Consider the following 12,944-nt stretch of genomic DNA (forward strand, 5'->3'; position numbering starts at 1 on the left):
TCCAGGTCTCCATTGTATCTGACACAGTGTATGCCTGTACACAGTGTGTGAGCACGTAGACGGTGTGTGAGCGTGTACACGGTGTGTGAGCGTGTACGGTGTGTGTGTCTGTACATGGTGTGTGTGTCTGTACACATTGTGTGTGTGTGTGTGTGTGTGTGTGTGTGTGTGTGTGTGTGTACACGTCGTTTGAACGTGTACAGTAGGTGTGCGTGTGTTAAAGTCCTGGGGCAGCGCGGGACATTGTAGCAACTTGTTGAGAAAATATGCACTCATTCTGTTTTTAAAAACATCTTTTCACCACACACACCCACCCACCCACACACACACACACACACACACACACACACACACACACACACACACACACCCACACACACACACGCACACACACACACACGCACACACACACACGCACACACACACACGCACACACACACTCTCTCTGTCGCTCTCTCTCTCTCTCTCTCTCTCACTCACTCACTCACTCACTCACTCACTCACTCACTCACTCACTCACTCACACACACACACACACTCTCTCTCTCTCACTCACTCACTCACACACACACACACACACACACACACACACACACACACACACACACACACACACACACACACACACACACACACACACACACTCTCTCTCTCTCTCTCACTCTCTCACACACACAAACACACACACACACACGCACACACACACACACACACTCACTCTCTCTCTCTCTCTCTGGAAAACATTTCCACCAGTTTACTTTCCCCTGTACTATAATTTAGAGGTTTGTCACCTGACACGCTAACGTCTCCAGAAAGTGTGTGTGTGTGTGTGTGTGTGTGGGAGTGAGATCGTTTTGCACATGCATGCACATGTGTGAACATACAGTACATATTTGTAAGAACTCTGTTTACCTCCGTGTCCAGAGGGTGAGTCTTTAAAGAAAGTGCAGCTGAGACCTTTTTTATTTTATTCTTTTACAAGAAAGAGAGGAATTTTCCAGCAAATGAAACAAAACATCCACAAATCAATGAGTAACGTTACAGCGACCACACCCACTTCTAATGGACCACCCTCACTCTTTCCTGTCATCTCCTCCCTGTTTAATACAGATGTAAAATGTTTATAATTTCATAACTACCCATATGTTTTAATAAATATCCAGAAATTCAGTGTGATGGATACAGAATATATTTTAAAAATTTGAAGTTTAAGAAGACACGATAGTTTAGGATGATAAACATGTGAAAACTGAAGAGAAAACATCCTTTAAAGAGATGTTTAGTTACATTACACATTCTGAAGAGTCTACAGGTGAATCGGGTCAAAACATGAACTCATAGACATCACCATGAAACTTCACCACTTCATTACTGACTAAGATTAAGAGAAGGATTTATTGTGTTACAAGTCTCATGAAATGTTATGTTTAAATGAAATGCAAATGAGGCGTTATGTAACGGTAACTTTGGGTGAGTTTAAAAGAAATCTGCTAACGCAAACAGACAAAATAGTAAAATAAACCCCTGAATGTGTATTCTGGATGTTTTCTTTCCACTCGTCAGAGAGAAGATGTGTTATTCAAGAAAAATACACAAAAATCTCTTTTATTTATTTACAGAATGTGCTTAAAATAGAACATTCATCCTCATAATCATCCATTTAACAATAATATAAACTGTGAATCTGTTTCCATTGTATGTTTTTTGAGGGCAGTGTTAACGTGCTGTGTCTGTGTGTCAGTGGTGTATCAAGGCATGAACATGACCGTCTGCTACCCCAGCGTGGGGCAAGACGGCATCCAGAATGAGGGCAATGCGGTGGCCATCATCGGAGCGGCCATCATGTACTGCTGCGTCCTCTTTGCGTGGTGAGTGGACAGAAGCTTCGGCGGTAGGATCTGTGTATATCCCGTGTGTATGTTCATGTGTGTATGTGAATGTGTTCCCCCGCCCCCTACCCTCCGCTACAGTAACGAGGCGTCCTACCTGGCGGAAGTTTTCGGCCCCTTTTGGATGATCAAAGTTTACCGCTACGAGTTCCAGAAAGCCACCTGCTGCTTCTGCTGCCCCGAGGAAGAGGAAGGTGTGTACTGACCAGCTTGTGTCCAACACGGCGTTATATTACGACATTACTGCATTCTTCTTCTTCTTCTTCTTCAGCTGAGGAGGAGTTTGTGATGGATGACGAGAACAAAGGCTGTCAGAAGGTCATTCACAACGAGACGCAGCGAGTGGCTTACAGCTACTTCTTCTTCCACTTCGTCTTCTTCCTGGCCTCGCTGTATGTCATGATGACCCTCACCAACTGGTTTAGGTGTGTGGATCACGGGACTTTGTCCCATGTTGAGGTTCTTGTGTTTCTGAGGGATGGTGTGGAGGTTATCAGAGGGGATTAGAAAAGGTGGAGGGTTATGTTGTTTTTTTGGGGAGTGGTTTGGCTGAAGGTAAATTAATCAAAGAGAGTTTTTCCAGAAGTCCCCAGAAATGTTTTATCCATGCAACAAAACTGCAGTATCAAAAATATTGTGACAGAAACTTCTTTTCTTTTTCTTTCTTTGCAAGGCGCTTTAATATTTTATTTTAACCTTTATTTTTTTACAGGATCGTCCCATTCAGATAAATCTCTTTTCTGAGAGAGTCCTGGCCGAGACGGAACATGTAAAGTTTTCCACAAAAACAGTGAACAGTTTAGGGCTTTGACTAGCCATTATTTTGATTGTCGATTGATCTGTTGATTATATTAGTCTTTTGGTCTAATAAATATCTGAGTTTTTTGTTTATGTCACAGAGGAGTAAAGAAGCCAGAAAATATTTACATTTTGTTCCATAAAGATTACTCAAACTAGTTGTTTGATTACAAAAAAAATGTTTCTGATTAATTTAGTAGATGACAACCGACTGCTGCATCGTTAAAAATCTTACTACATAAGAAATGTCCCATTAAAAAGAGACGAGGAACACACTGAACAGGCAGATTTTTTGGTGTCATTTTCGTCCTCCAGCTACGAGTCGGCTGTGTTGGAGACGACCTTCACGCACGGCAGCTGGTCGACCTTCTGGGTAAAGATGTCGTCGTGCTGGGCCTGCGTCCTGCTCTACCTCTGGCTGCTGCTCGGCCCTCTGTGCAGCTGCCAGTCCGAATCCAGACCGCGCCGCTCGCGCATTAAGCGCCGCTCGGGGTCGTCTCGACACGTCTCTGTGACCGTCTGACGAGCTCCGAGAAAGAGGGGGAAAGGTGAGGGGAGAAGGGGGGATAGCAGACGGGACGCCGTGCAGGTCACCGGGGTTCAAAGACTCATGCTACTGCTGTGAAAAGGACCAATCGGTGAGCTCCGTGCCCTGCTGCTGGTGAAGGCCGTGACGTCGGCGTGACATTCAGACCAATGGGAGGACTCGACTGTGGAAACACACTCAACAGTATGAATTGCCAAAGGGATCAGAACTCTCACTCTGTGTAATGTTGAGCTTTTACAGCCAGTAGATGTACAGATGGACACATTTATGAACTTTAAGTTTCGTAGTATATTTATTTTTTTGGACTATATTTAGACTGTTGATATTATAACAAAAGGAGGATTATAGATATTTGCTGTTATATTGCATCAGAGGCTCACGTCCCGGTTATTGTTTTCTTTCATGTAGAAAGAATCTGCCCTAAAATAAAGGAAGAGAACCTTTGGTCCTCTGGTCTCAGACGGGCAGTCGATGGTTTTGATCGTGAACAAATCTTTCTCTGGGTTGGAAACGGATAACTGTGGGTGTGTTGAGTTAAAACATAATGCAAAAGATGCTCCAGCACTGACCCAGGAACAGTTTGTTACATCTGTAAACAAAGAAATTAACTTAATATTTAGACGGATCATCTGGGATCCGACCATACGTGAAACCACTTTTCTCTCTTTTACAGAATTTTCTCAGACAAAATTATGTTCCCATACAATGCAATTCTGCATTCTCAATTATGTTTTGAGGGAAACGTAATTCCATCTTCAAATTTTGAAAATTACAGATCAAAAATTTGCTTGAGACTTCCTCTGTCCTGAGACCTTTGCATTGGAACAAAAAAGTAAGTAATAAAAGCAAATACAACATTTTAGCATTTTGGGAGAGGTTAAATGTTTACGCTTTGAACCTCTTGTTTCTAGCTTTTATGCTAAGCTAACACAAACCAACTTTGAGCTAAAGTCCAATCAGACATCAGACATTGGTGTCTTAGCTAACTCTCAAAAAATAAGCAAAAGGGCATTCACCCAAAACTCATTTATAAAGGACTTTTCAACACAGTGTAATAATGAGTTTGGGAAAAACAGATGCAAATTTATTTAATAATCATCTGCTGGAATGTCAACGACTGAATAATACAGAATAATGGAATGAACTTTATTTTATTTTGTGCTAACAGTTACTAATCAGAAAAAAAGAGACAGAAACAATTTCATTTCAACATTTCATTCAATTATGAGCTTTGTTTTGTTTACTTGTCAACAGACAGGTTTCCTGGTTTCCATCCAAATGTTACATTTTAACAGAGGAAATCGGCCTCTTTTCATCTACTTCTGTTGTGCGCTTGTTAGATTAGCAGGCGGTGAAGGTCTATTGTACCACCACAGAAGAAAAACGAGACGACGTAAACTGAAAAGTGCCAGTCGAACCTCAAATGGTAAAATGAAACTTAAATATGACATTCAGTTTGTTTCATGTGGTTGTGAGGAAGCTTTCAGTAGATCTGTGTGGAGCGATGAGTAGACGCTTCATTTTATCTTTACAAGTTGTATCCAAACCTTTATGCAATATTTAAAAAATAGTTTTCTGCATTTTTTTTAAATTTTAATATCAAATTGCATAAACCAAGTGCAAACGCACCAACTGAGCCTGAAGCCAAAGAAAGATTTGTTCATGTGCGGGGTCACGAGGATAATAACGAGTTCTCTTTCAGTATTTTCATGTTTATTTCACAAATGCTCAGAGACGGACTGAGAGGCAGCTAAAGAGAAATGTAACATGTTCTTAGAAGTTCAACAAGTTCAGAAGAGATGTTGACTTGAGGGCAAAGAAACACTTTGCTTTTAAACAAGGAACACGTCGCACACTCACATTTTATCGCTCTACAGCTCGTCATTCACTTGATTCTTGTTTACATTTTTCTGTTTTGCATGTGTTACTCCATTTTGAAAAGTTAGACAATTGAAACCAAGAGTGCTCAAAAAATATCTAATTACTAAAACTCAATTCCAGACGGGATAGAAGCATTCTGTCTCATGCCTTCAGGTGAAGTAGTCACACCTGCCGAGGCAACGGGATCTCACAGAAACAACTGAACGCACCACGACCTCCAATTTCTATAATTCAAAATTCCAATAGTCCAAAATTAGGTGTCCCTTCCACGGAAACATTTGGAAGTCTGATTTTTTTTTGTCTGCGGTTTGGATATTTAAACTGGGCCGCCGCCTGAAGTCGGAATTATGACTCTGAAAGTTAGATGAACCCCTTAAACCTGACCTTGAAATCGAAGATGGCTGCTCCAAGCGTCAACAGTAAAACCAAAAGTTATTTAACAGAACTGCTGTCCTACTTGTTTCACATTAAACGAGTCTTACGCACGGTTTCCAAATCCTACCTGTAAACATGTTGCCAAATTTGTATAAAATGTGTTTAAGCTGGTATCGCTAACAATGGCGAACGCGGCTGGAACAAACCCTGTTTAGTTTTCTGACTTGTCCGACTGGAACGCAATCAATTCAAGTGTGATGTCATTCCCGGCTTCTAATTATGATTTCTGGGGCAACAAAATAAATACTTATGGTTCACACCAAAAGAGTTTTGAATTATTTGACATAACATGTAAATGCAAATGGTGAAAAAGTTGCTGAATTCACTGGCTGCTGGTCCGCCGAAAGTAGCGCAGGAAGCAGCTTCATTCAGACGCAGGTTGGAACTGTGTGTGCCTACGAATAATATAATGAACCCAGACACGTTGGCGTTTGATCTTCCGACATTTGTTGGACTTCCACAACAAGTATAAAGCCGAATTAACGATTATTTTAATGGTTGATGGCGGCAATGGTAACTGTTTTCCATTGCCTGGAGTAAAGCCACGGAAAAGTCGCGCCCCCTTTCCGCCGCAAAAAGCGAATGAAGCAAATTCATCACATAAAATCGAGCAAGTAAACTCAGGCGAAAAAACATTGGAAAAAAGCGTTGCGAAAAACTAAACTAAGTAAACTACGTAAACAGGACTCAAACGTAACTTAACAACACTGGGACACAAACATAGGTCTCCTGGTTGTAAGTCCTGTGTTTGTTTACATATTTGTCATTGTTTATCCTGCATCATCATATATAAGGACGTAGTTGTCGTGACTTCAGCCACACGTTAATCACAGTAAGCCCCGCCCTAAAGCATTTCCTGCTTTATGGTCTGTTTGAGTCTAATTGACCATAATTTACAAAATAAACATCATGCTGCATTGAACAAGACTTGAAACAAGAGATTGAGACATAAACTCATGTTTACAATGTTTACCTGAGAGAATACATCAAGAGAGAAGTATACTCATTTATATAGACTTCTATACAACCAGAGTCGCTCCCTGGTGGACACTAGTGAGAATGCATCTTTCAAAAAAGAGGTTGTAGTCGTTTCCCGTTTTCCTGTGAGATCAGGTTGACTGAGATAAACCGTGGTGAAGTTAAAATAGCACCCTTTATTCCCCACACGTTAATGCTGATGTTGTGGAAACCTGGTGCTGGTTTCTTTGCTTGAGCCGAGTTTCTGTGATGACTATATTATTAGCAACAAAGGAAATACTACATCAAAACTACAGATAGTATAACTGTTTGTATTTATGTCATGTTCTGGCTCAGTCATGATATAAATACAAACAACTCTACTATCAGTAGTTTAGATGTAATGTTTCCTTTGTTGTAGATTTGAAGATGCTTTTTTGTAAATACATTGTTTTCTTAAAAACACTTACGTTCACCTGTCTGCTTTGTTGTTGTTTTTTGTGAATGTTTATAATAATTGTTGAATAGAAGAGTGGGTCATTATTTTAATTCAGTCTATTGACAAATAGGTTTAAAAAAATACATTATTTTGGCACACGTAGATGAGGTTTATTATATATCAATTGGACAACACAAAGCACAAAAGTTAACTGACTATTTAATGGACTGCAAGGTTTCTCAAAACCATTATAGTCAAATTAAACTTTAGTATACTTGTAGCTAATCAGTGCCACGCAATAAAATATTGTATAATTCATAATCTCTTTCAGGTAAAAGCGGACCTGATTCAACACACTTTAAAAAATGTATACCACAACACAGGCACAATAAAAGACGTCAGATGAGTGACACACAAGTTAATGAGTTGTAACACACAAGTTAATAAGTTTGGGTTTAAGCTTTGTCTTCTTTTTTATATGCATAAATATATTGTGAAGCAATGTGTTTTTTACTATCTCGAGTTACACCGAAAGGAAAAAATACACCTCTGAGTCCTGATTGCATGTTGCAACACGCACATTGCATTTAGCTGCAAGTACGTGTGCAGCTCAGAAAAAGAAGAGGATCGGTGACATCACACTGGGTTGGAAGTTAATTAAAAAATGGTGAGAAAACGAGTAAGAATCTATTGTGTTTCATGCGACTGGATGAGCAGCTGGTTCTTGAGGTATTTTTCCTGCTAAAATTCCACATGTTTCTATTTAATTGTCAAGCGGATATTAAGAGAACTTTTGAAATCAATTAGTTTGGAGCGAATAAACACTGCTACAGCGCCTTTTGACCAGAAGTTGGTGCTGCAGATGACACATGGCTGTACTACGCCAGTAAAGGGAGTAAAAGAAGAAGTAGGTTGTGAAAGGCTTGGCTAGTGTCGACTCATCTCGACACCTACAAGAAAATTAGAGAGAAGTCTTCAGGAATTAGTTTCAATCGGGTAACTTTTAATTGTTTTGTCATGTCAGGGAAATGACCATGTTTCATGTTGTTTGGAGACAAACGAAACAATATACATATATATATATATATATATATATATATATATATATAAATATACATACATATATACATATATATAAATACATATATATAAATATACATACATAAATACATATATATAAAAATACATATATATATATATATATAAAATATATATATATAAAAATACATATATATATATATATATATATAATATATATATATATATAAAAATACCATATATATATATATATATATATATATATATATATATATATATATATATATATATATACATATAAATGTAAATGTATATATACATAAAGTTGTATTTATAGTGGCGGGCCGTCAGGGCCTGCTAAGCCTTCTCTGCTGACCTAAACTGAATCACAAAGCTTTTTTATCTTTTTATCGTGTAATTGTTTTTCACAAATACACAACATGTATTATAATTATTTTTCTCTATTAGCTCATTTTTATTATTGCACAGCTTCTTGTTTTACCGCCTTCAGCCTGCAGCTTCCAGCCTGCTGCGTGGCCGCGAGACGGATCTGGTTAAGGATTTGGTTAAGGAGGTTAAGAGCACTCATCCTATCATATTTGACCATTGTTTCTCTGGTAGGAGGGATGCCCCGCGCCCAGCTGTTAAACAGCTGATCGAGACTATGACTCAGATTTAATGCGTAGGTAGAAAATCCACGGCCCACCACTGATTTTCATAATTCTTTTTCATACCGCTGATTAAATGTTGCCTTGTATTAAACATCTTTTTGAATTTGGTACTTCAAAATGTGCTTAATAATACATAACAGGAAACACGACTTAATTTTCTCAATAGCCGTGTACCATTAACATATTTCTCCCGTGGACCAGCCCATTGGTTTTGTTTCTGGTTTATAACTCTAATTCTTCTTCCACTCTGTTTCCACATTTGTACTCTGCAGTGACAACTTCTGGCCTAACTACGCTGTTGCTGAGGTTATTCAAATGATACTTCAGGTTTAAGTTGCAGTCGTCAGCTTTATCATGGCAGCTTGACGACTTTGTGCTCATCTGCGTGTTTTGAGGTGAATTTAATCACGAAAAATACAAAAGAATATATATATATATATATATATATATATATATATATATGTATATATATATATATATATATATATGTATATATATATGTATATATATATATATATATATATGTATATGTATATATATATATATATATATATATATATATATATATATATATATATATATATATATATATAATTAAATGATAGCTATGAAAAAATAACAGCAATAACAAAAAGGCCATTTCAGTCAATGTTCTTCTCTTTGGTATGCCTTTAAAAGGTGGGCACAGGCATCCACCTAAAGTGCTCTATATGGTACAGTATGGTACGGGCTTTAAATAAACGTGGAGTCTCTTTTGGGGTTACAGACAAGGCTGAAACGCTCTGGTGACGTCTTGAAGGTCCAGAAAGGAAACGTTTGACGTTAATAAAAGCTTCACAACTCTCACACGTGCACATGCACACACACTTACATACACACACACACACACACACACACACACACACACACACACACACACACACACACACACACACACATTTTGTTCAAGAGTTGGCTAGTCAACATAGTTAAGTCAACAAGTCCTACACATGAGTTGCCTTTCCAATTGTACTCCAGACTAACTATTCCTCTCAGAAACACAAGTACTGTGTGCAAGTGCGTGTGTGTGTGTGTGTGTGTGGGTGTGTGTGTGTGCGTGTGTATGTGCGTGTGTATGTGCGTGTGTATGTGCGTGTGTTTGTCACGGTGAGGTTATAGAGCAGATTAAGTCTTTTGGGGACAGTCAAGACAAACAAGGACCCAAGAAGACGGTAACGAGGATGGATCTCTTTGGTTAATGAAGACACACACACACACACGCACACACACGCACACACACACACACGAACACACACACACACACACTTGTTTTCATGAGGACAACAACACACACTCATACGGACTGCTTGGGTCCTCTGTTGCTGCAGAGCCTTTCGAGCGGCCGCAGCAGCTGATCCTCTCGGGGCCGGTATGGCACCACGTAGCTGTCCTCCTCCAGCAGGATGCGGTTCAGCGTACGCTCGTAATTGATGTGACGGCGGACCATCAGGATGTACTGCTTCCCCTCCTCCAGGTCAGGGCAGTTGCACACGTTCTGGACCCACAGAAACTCCCGGTGCTCCAGGTGAAAGCCGTTCCGGTAGGTGTGGATGATCTGGACGTCGTAGCGCGTCTCCTCTCCTCGGTACAGCTTTCCGAGGACTCGGCCACGGAAAACTGACGGGAAGCACAGAGGAGTTCAGGAAAGTGTTTTCAAGAGGAAAGAGAAAGTTAGCATTCTGTCACATTCTGGTTTTTAGAGACTCACCAAAGTCCTTTTGGCAATACTGTCTCTGGCGTTCCCTTCGACCTTTAACCCGCTGGCATTTCCCACAATGTCCTGCAGAGTAAACCGAGCAGAAACGAGCCCACAAATTTATTATAGTATATTTAAAATGTATTTTTTTAAATTACTTTTTTATGCATGCTTGCTTTGTTATTGGAGTTATATGTGTGTGTGTGGGCTAGGGGAGAGGGAAGGAGGGGAGGGGTTTACATACTTCCAGGTGGAGGCTGAGGCAGGAGGTTTCTGTGGTTCTCCTCCCGCTCCAGACGGGGCAGGATGGGCTGGTGGGGGTGCTGGCGGTGGTTGGGGTGCTGGCGGTGGTTGGGGTGGACAGATTGGCGTGGTGGCTTCACAGGCTTTAAAACTAGCGAGGCACACACACACCACACACACGCACACACACGCACACACACACACACACACACACACACACACACACACACACACACACACACACACAGTGTTGTCAACAGGTGGTTCTGTTTGTTTAAGTCCTAAGAATTATTTTAAAGCCCCTTATTTTGTAAGGTTTAAACAATTGTGACTACAAAACAAGAAGACACATAAGACACCGTTTTGAGACAAATTGATGCATTGAACTGGTTAGAATAATATGTTCTGGAAATATACATCAAACAAATATTTTAGACTTAAGTTGGAACGGCATGCCGTCATGCGTGATTATGTACTGTATATGAAATCAGACAGCAGGGTCGGAAATGCTTATTTTGTTTTGTATATCGGCTTAAGATTATCTTATTTCCTCCCCAGCAACAACGTGACCAGACTAAGCGACTGGAAAGTTACCCTCGTTACCCAACAAAACTAATTAACGCAGTATTTGTGGCAACATCAGGCATCAGATTGTGTTTGGCACGAATCCATCGGTTGGAAAAATGTTTCCAGAGCAGCTACTCAGATTTATTTAAGTCCTCCTACTGCATGCAGATTTCCATGTGAATGTGAGTGTTAAAGGAGGTATTCAAAACATGTGTACTGCAGGCGCATCATGACAGAGAAACAGTGACCTAAAGACAGACAGGGCATCCACTCTTTGTGCCTGATTGGCTTTCTGTGTGATGTGCATTGTTCTGCTGTTAGTTTGCTGCACATGTTAACTCCTTATTATACATGCATGACAGGAAACACCTGTGAGGGTGTGCAGGGATTTCACTACGATTAATATAAGTTAGTGTCGGGCCGTGGATTTGGTACCAGCGCAGGCTGTTTAGTTTAAGAGCGAGACAGGAGCTGGTCAATAAGAAAATAAGCTAATAGGGAAAAATAATTATATTACATATAGTGTATTTGTGAAAACAATTATATTATAAAATAGATATTACTCTTAAATATATTTAAAAATTAAAAAAATAAAATAATTATAAAATAGCTATAACTTTGTGATTCTGTTTAGGCCAGCAGAGAAGGCTTAGCAGGCCTTGACGGCCCGCCACTGACATAAGTGTGTTTGGAACTAATCTGCAAGCCAACATCTGCTGTACAGACGATAGAACAGACAGGAGTTCCAGCTGAAATCTAAATTGAGCCATCTTCTACTGAGCCGTGTCAGCTGTCTATTAAAGGTTGAAAAAAATGCCGAAAGTTACTTTTAAAATATATTTTAGTCAGCCTGATTTCAAACTACTGATGAAAACAGAGAGTTAAGATCTGACTTGCTGTTTAAAGAATCCAAAGGTCCAGTGCAGTTGTACTGATACATCAGTTTAGCCAGATTATCAAAACGATTTTTTAAGAGGTAAAACTCGAGTGAATTCGCCGGTAAGAACTATGGCAAGAAGAGTGGGTCAAAGTTGTCCTCAGATTTACTCACCTGGTGAGTAAGGTGATACAATACAACTACAGTCTGTTAGTTCTTCCCAACGTCAATGGAAGTTAACATGAAGATAAAAAGAAAATCTATAAAGTTTATGATTTTAGGGGGTTAGGTATTCCTTTAAACTCAAGCTTTTCTCTACTGTATGAATGTATTTCAGGGGATTAAATGAAACTGAGGCAGGACTTACACCAGTGGGGTCGGGTGGTAATAGGGGGAGGCCTGGTGGTGGTGGTGGTGGTGGTAAGTTGATCCCAAGGAAGGTAGTTGTCAGTGTGATGAGCTTGACGCAGTGGACTCCTCCTTCCATGGTGGAGGGCGTATTGGCCTGGCGGTAGCCAGTACTCATACTCGATACCTGGGTTTTTGTCCGTCGCCAGCACCTACACACAAGGATGGCACGGAAACATCAAGACTAGGGTTGGGTATCGTTTGGTGTTTTTTCTGATACCTTTAAAACGATACCGGTGCCTGAACGGTGCCTGAACCGATACTTTTTTATTACCAAGGCGCTATTTTAATAAAGTATTAACACTAAAAATATGCTAAATCCTATCGTACTGGTACCGTGCTACCTTTTTAGTATCGGTAAACCGTGCAATATTACAGATTAGTGTAAAGAAAAAGTATTTAAATTGGCAAGGCACCGAAAAAAAGCACTGAAATCTCCATTGTGTTTCGGTCCGGGAG

At 39.9% G+C, this 12,944-nt stretch overlaps 2 protein-coding genes across 2 annotated transcripts in view; one reads left to right on the forward strand and one right to left on the reverse strand.

Annotated features, from left to right (window-relative positions):
- Positions 1 to 7,617, forward strand: part of serinc4 (serine incorporator 4) — a 28,561-nt gene extending 20,944 nt beyond the window's left edge. Inside the window, exons 9-12 of the mRNA XM_068578401.1 lie at positions 1,742 to 1,868; positions 1,971 to 2,083; positions 2,161 to 2,314; positions 3,003 to 7,617. Coding sequence (XP_068434502.1) covers positions 1,742 to 1,868; positions 1,971 to 2,083; positions 2,161 to 2,314; positions 3,003 to 3,210 — 602 coding nt within the window. The 3' untranslated portion in view covers positions 3,211 to 7,617. The remainder of the gene's footprint in view (positions 1 to 1,741; positions 1,869 to 1,970; positions 2,084 to 2,160; positions 2,315 to 3,002) is intronic.
- Positions 7,618 to 9,263: 1,646 nt separating this feature from the next.
- adamtsl5 (ADAMTS like 5) overlaps positions 9,264 to 12,944 on the reverse strand; it is a 34,030-nt gene continuing 30,349 nt past the window's right edge. Inside the window, exons 10-13 of the mRNA XM_068578436.1 lie at positions 12,445 to 12,637; positions 10,635 to 10,784; positions 10,403 to 10,474; positions 9,264 to 10,311 (exon numbers count right to left, since the gene is read on the reverse strand). Of these exons, the coding sequence (XP_068434537.1) occupies positions 9,989 to 10,311; positions 10,403 to 10,474; positions 10,635 to 10,784; positions 12,445 to 12,637 (738 nt within the window). The 3' untranslated portion in view covers positions 9,264 to 9,988. The remainder of the gene's footprint in view (positions 10,312 to 10,402; positions 10,475 to 10,634; positions 10,785 to 12,444; positions 12,638 to 12,944) is intronic.

The sequence above is a fragment of the Clinocottus analis genome, unplaced genomic scaffold (assembly GCF_023055335.1).
Source record: "Clinocottus analis isolate CAN_PGR_092001 unplaced genomic scaffold, fCliAna1.0.p SCAF_1, whole genome shotgun sequence".
NCBI lineage: Eukaryota > Metazoa > Chordata > Actinopteri > Perciformes > Cottidae > Clinocottus > Clinocottus analis.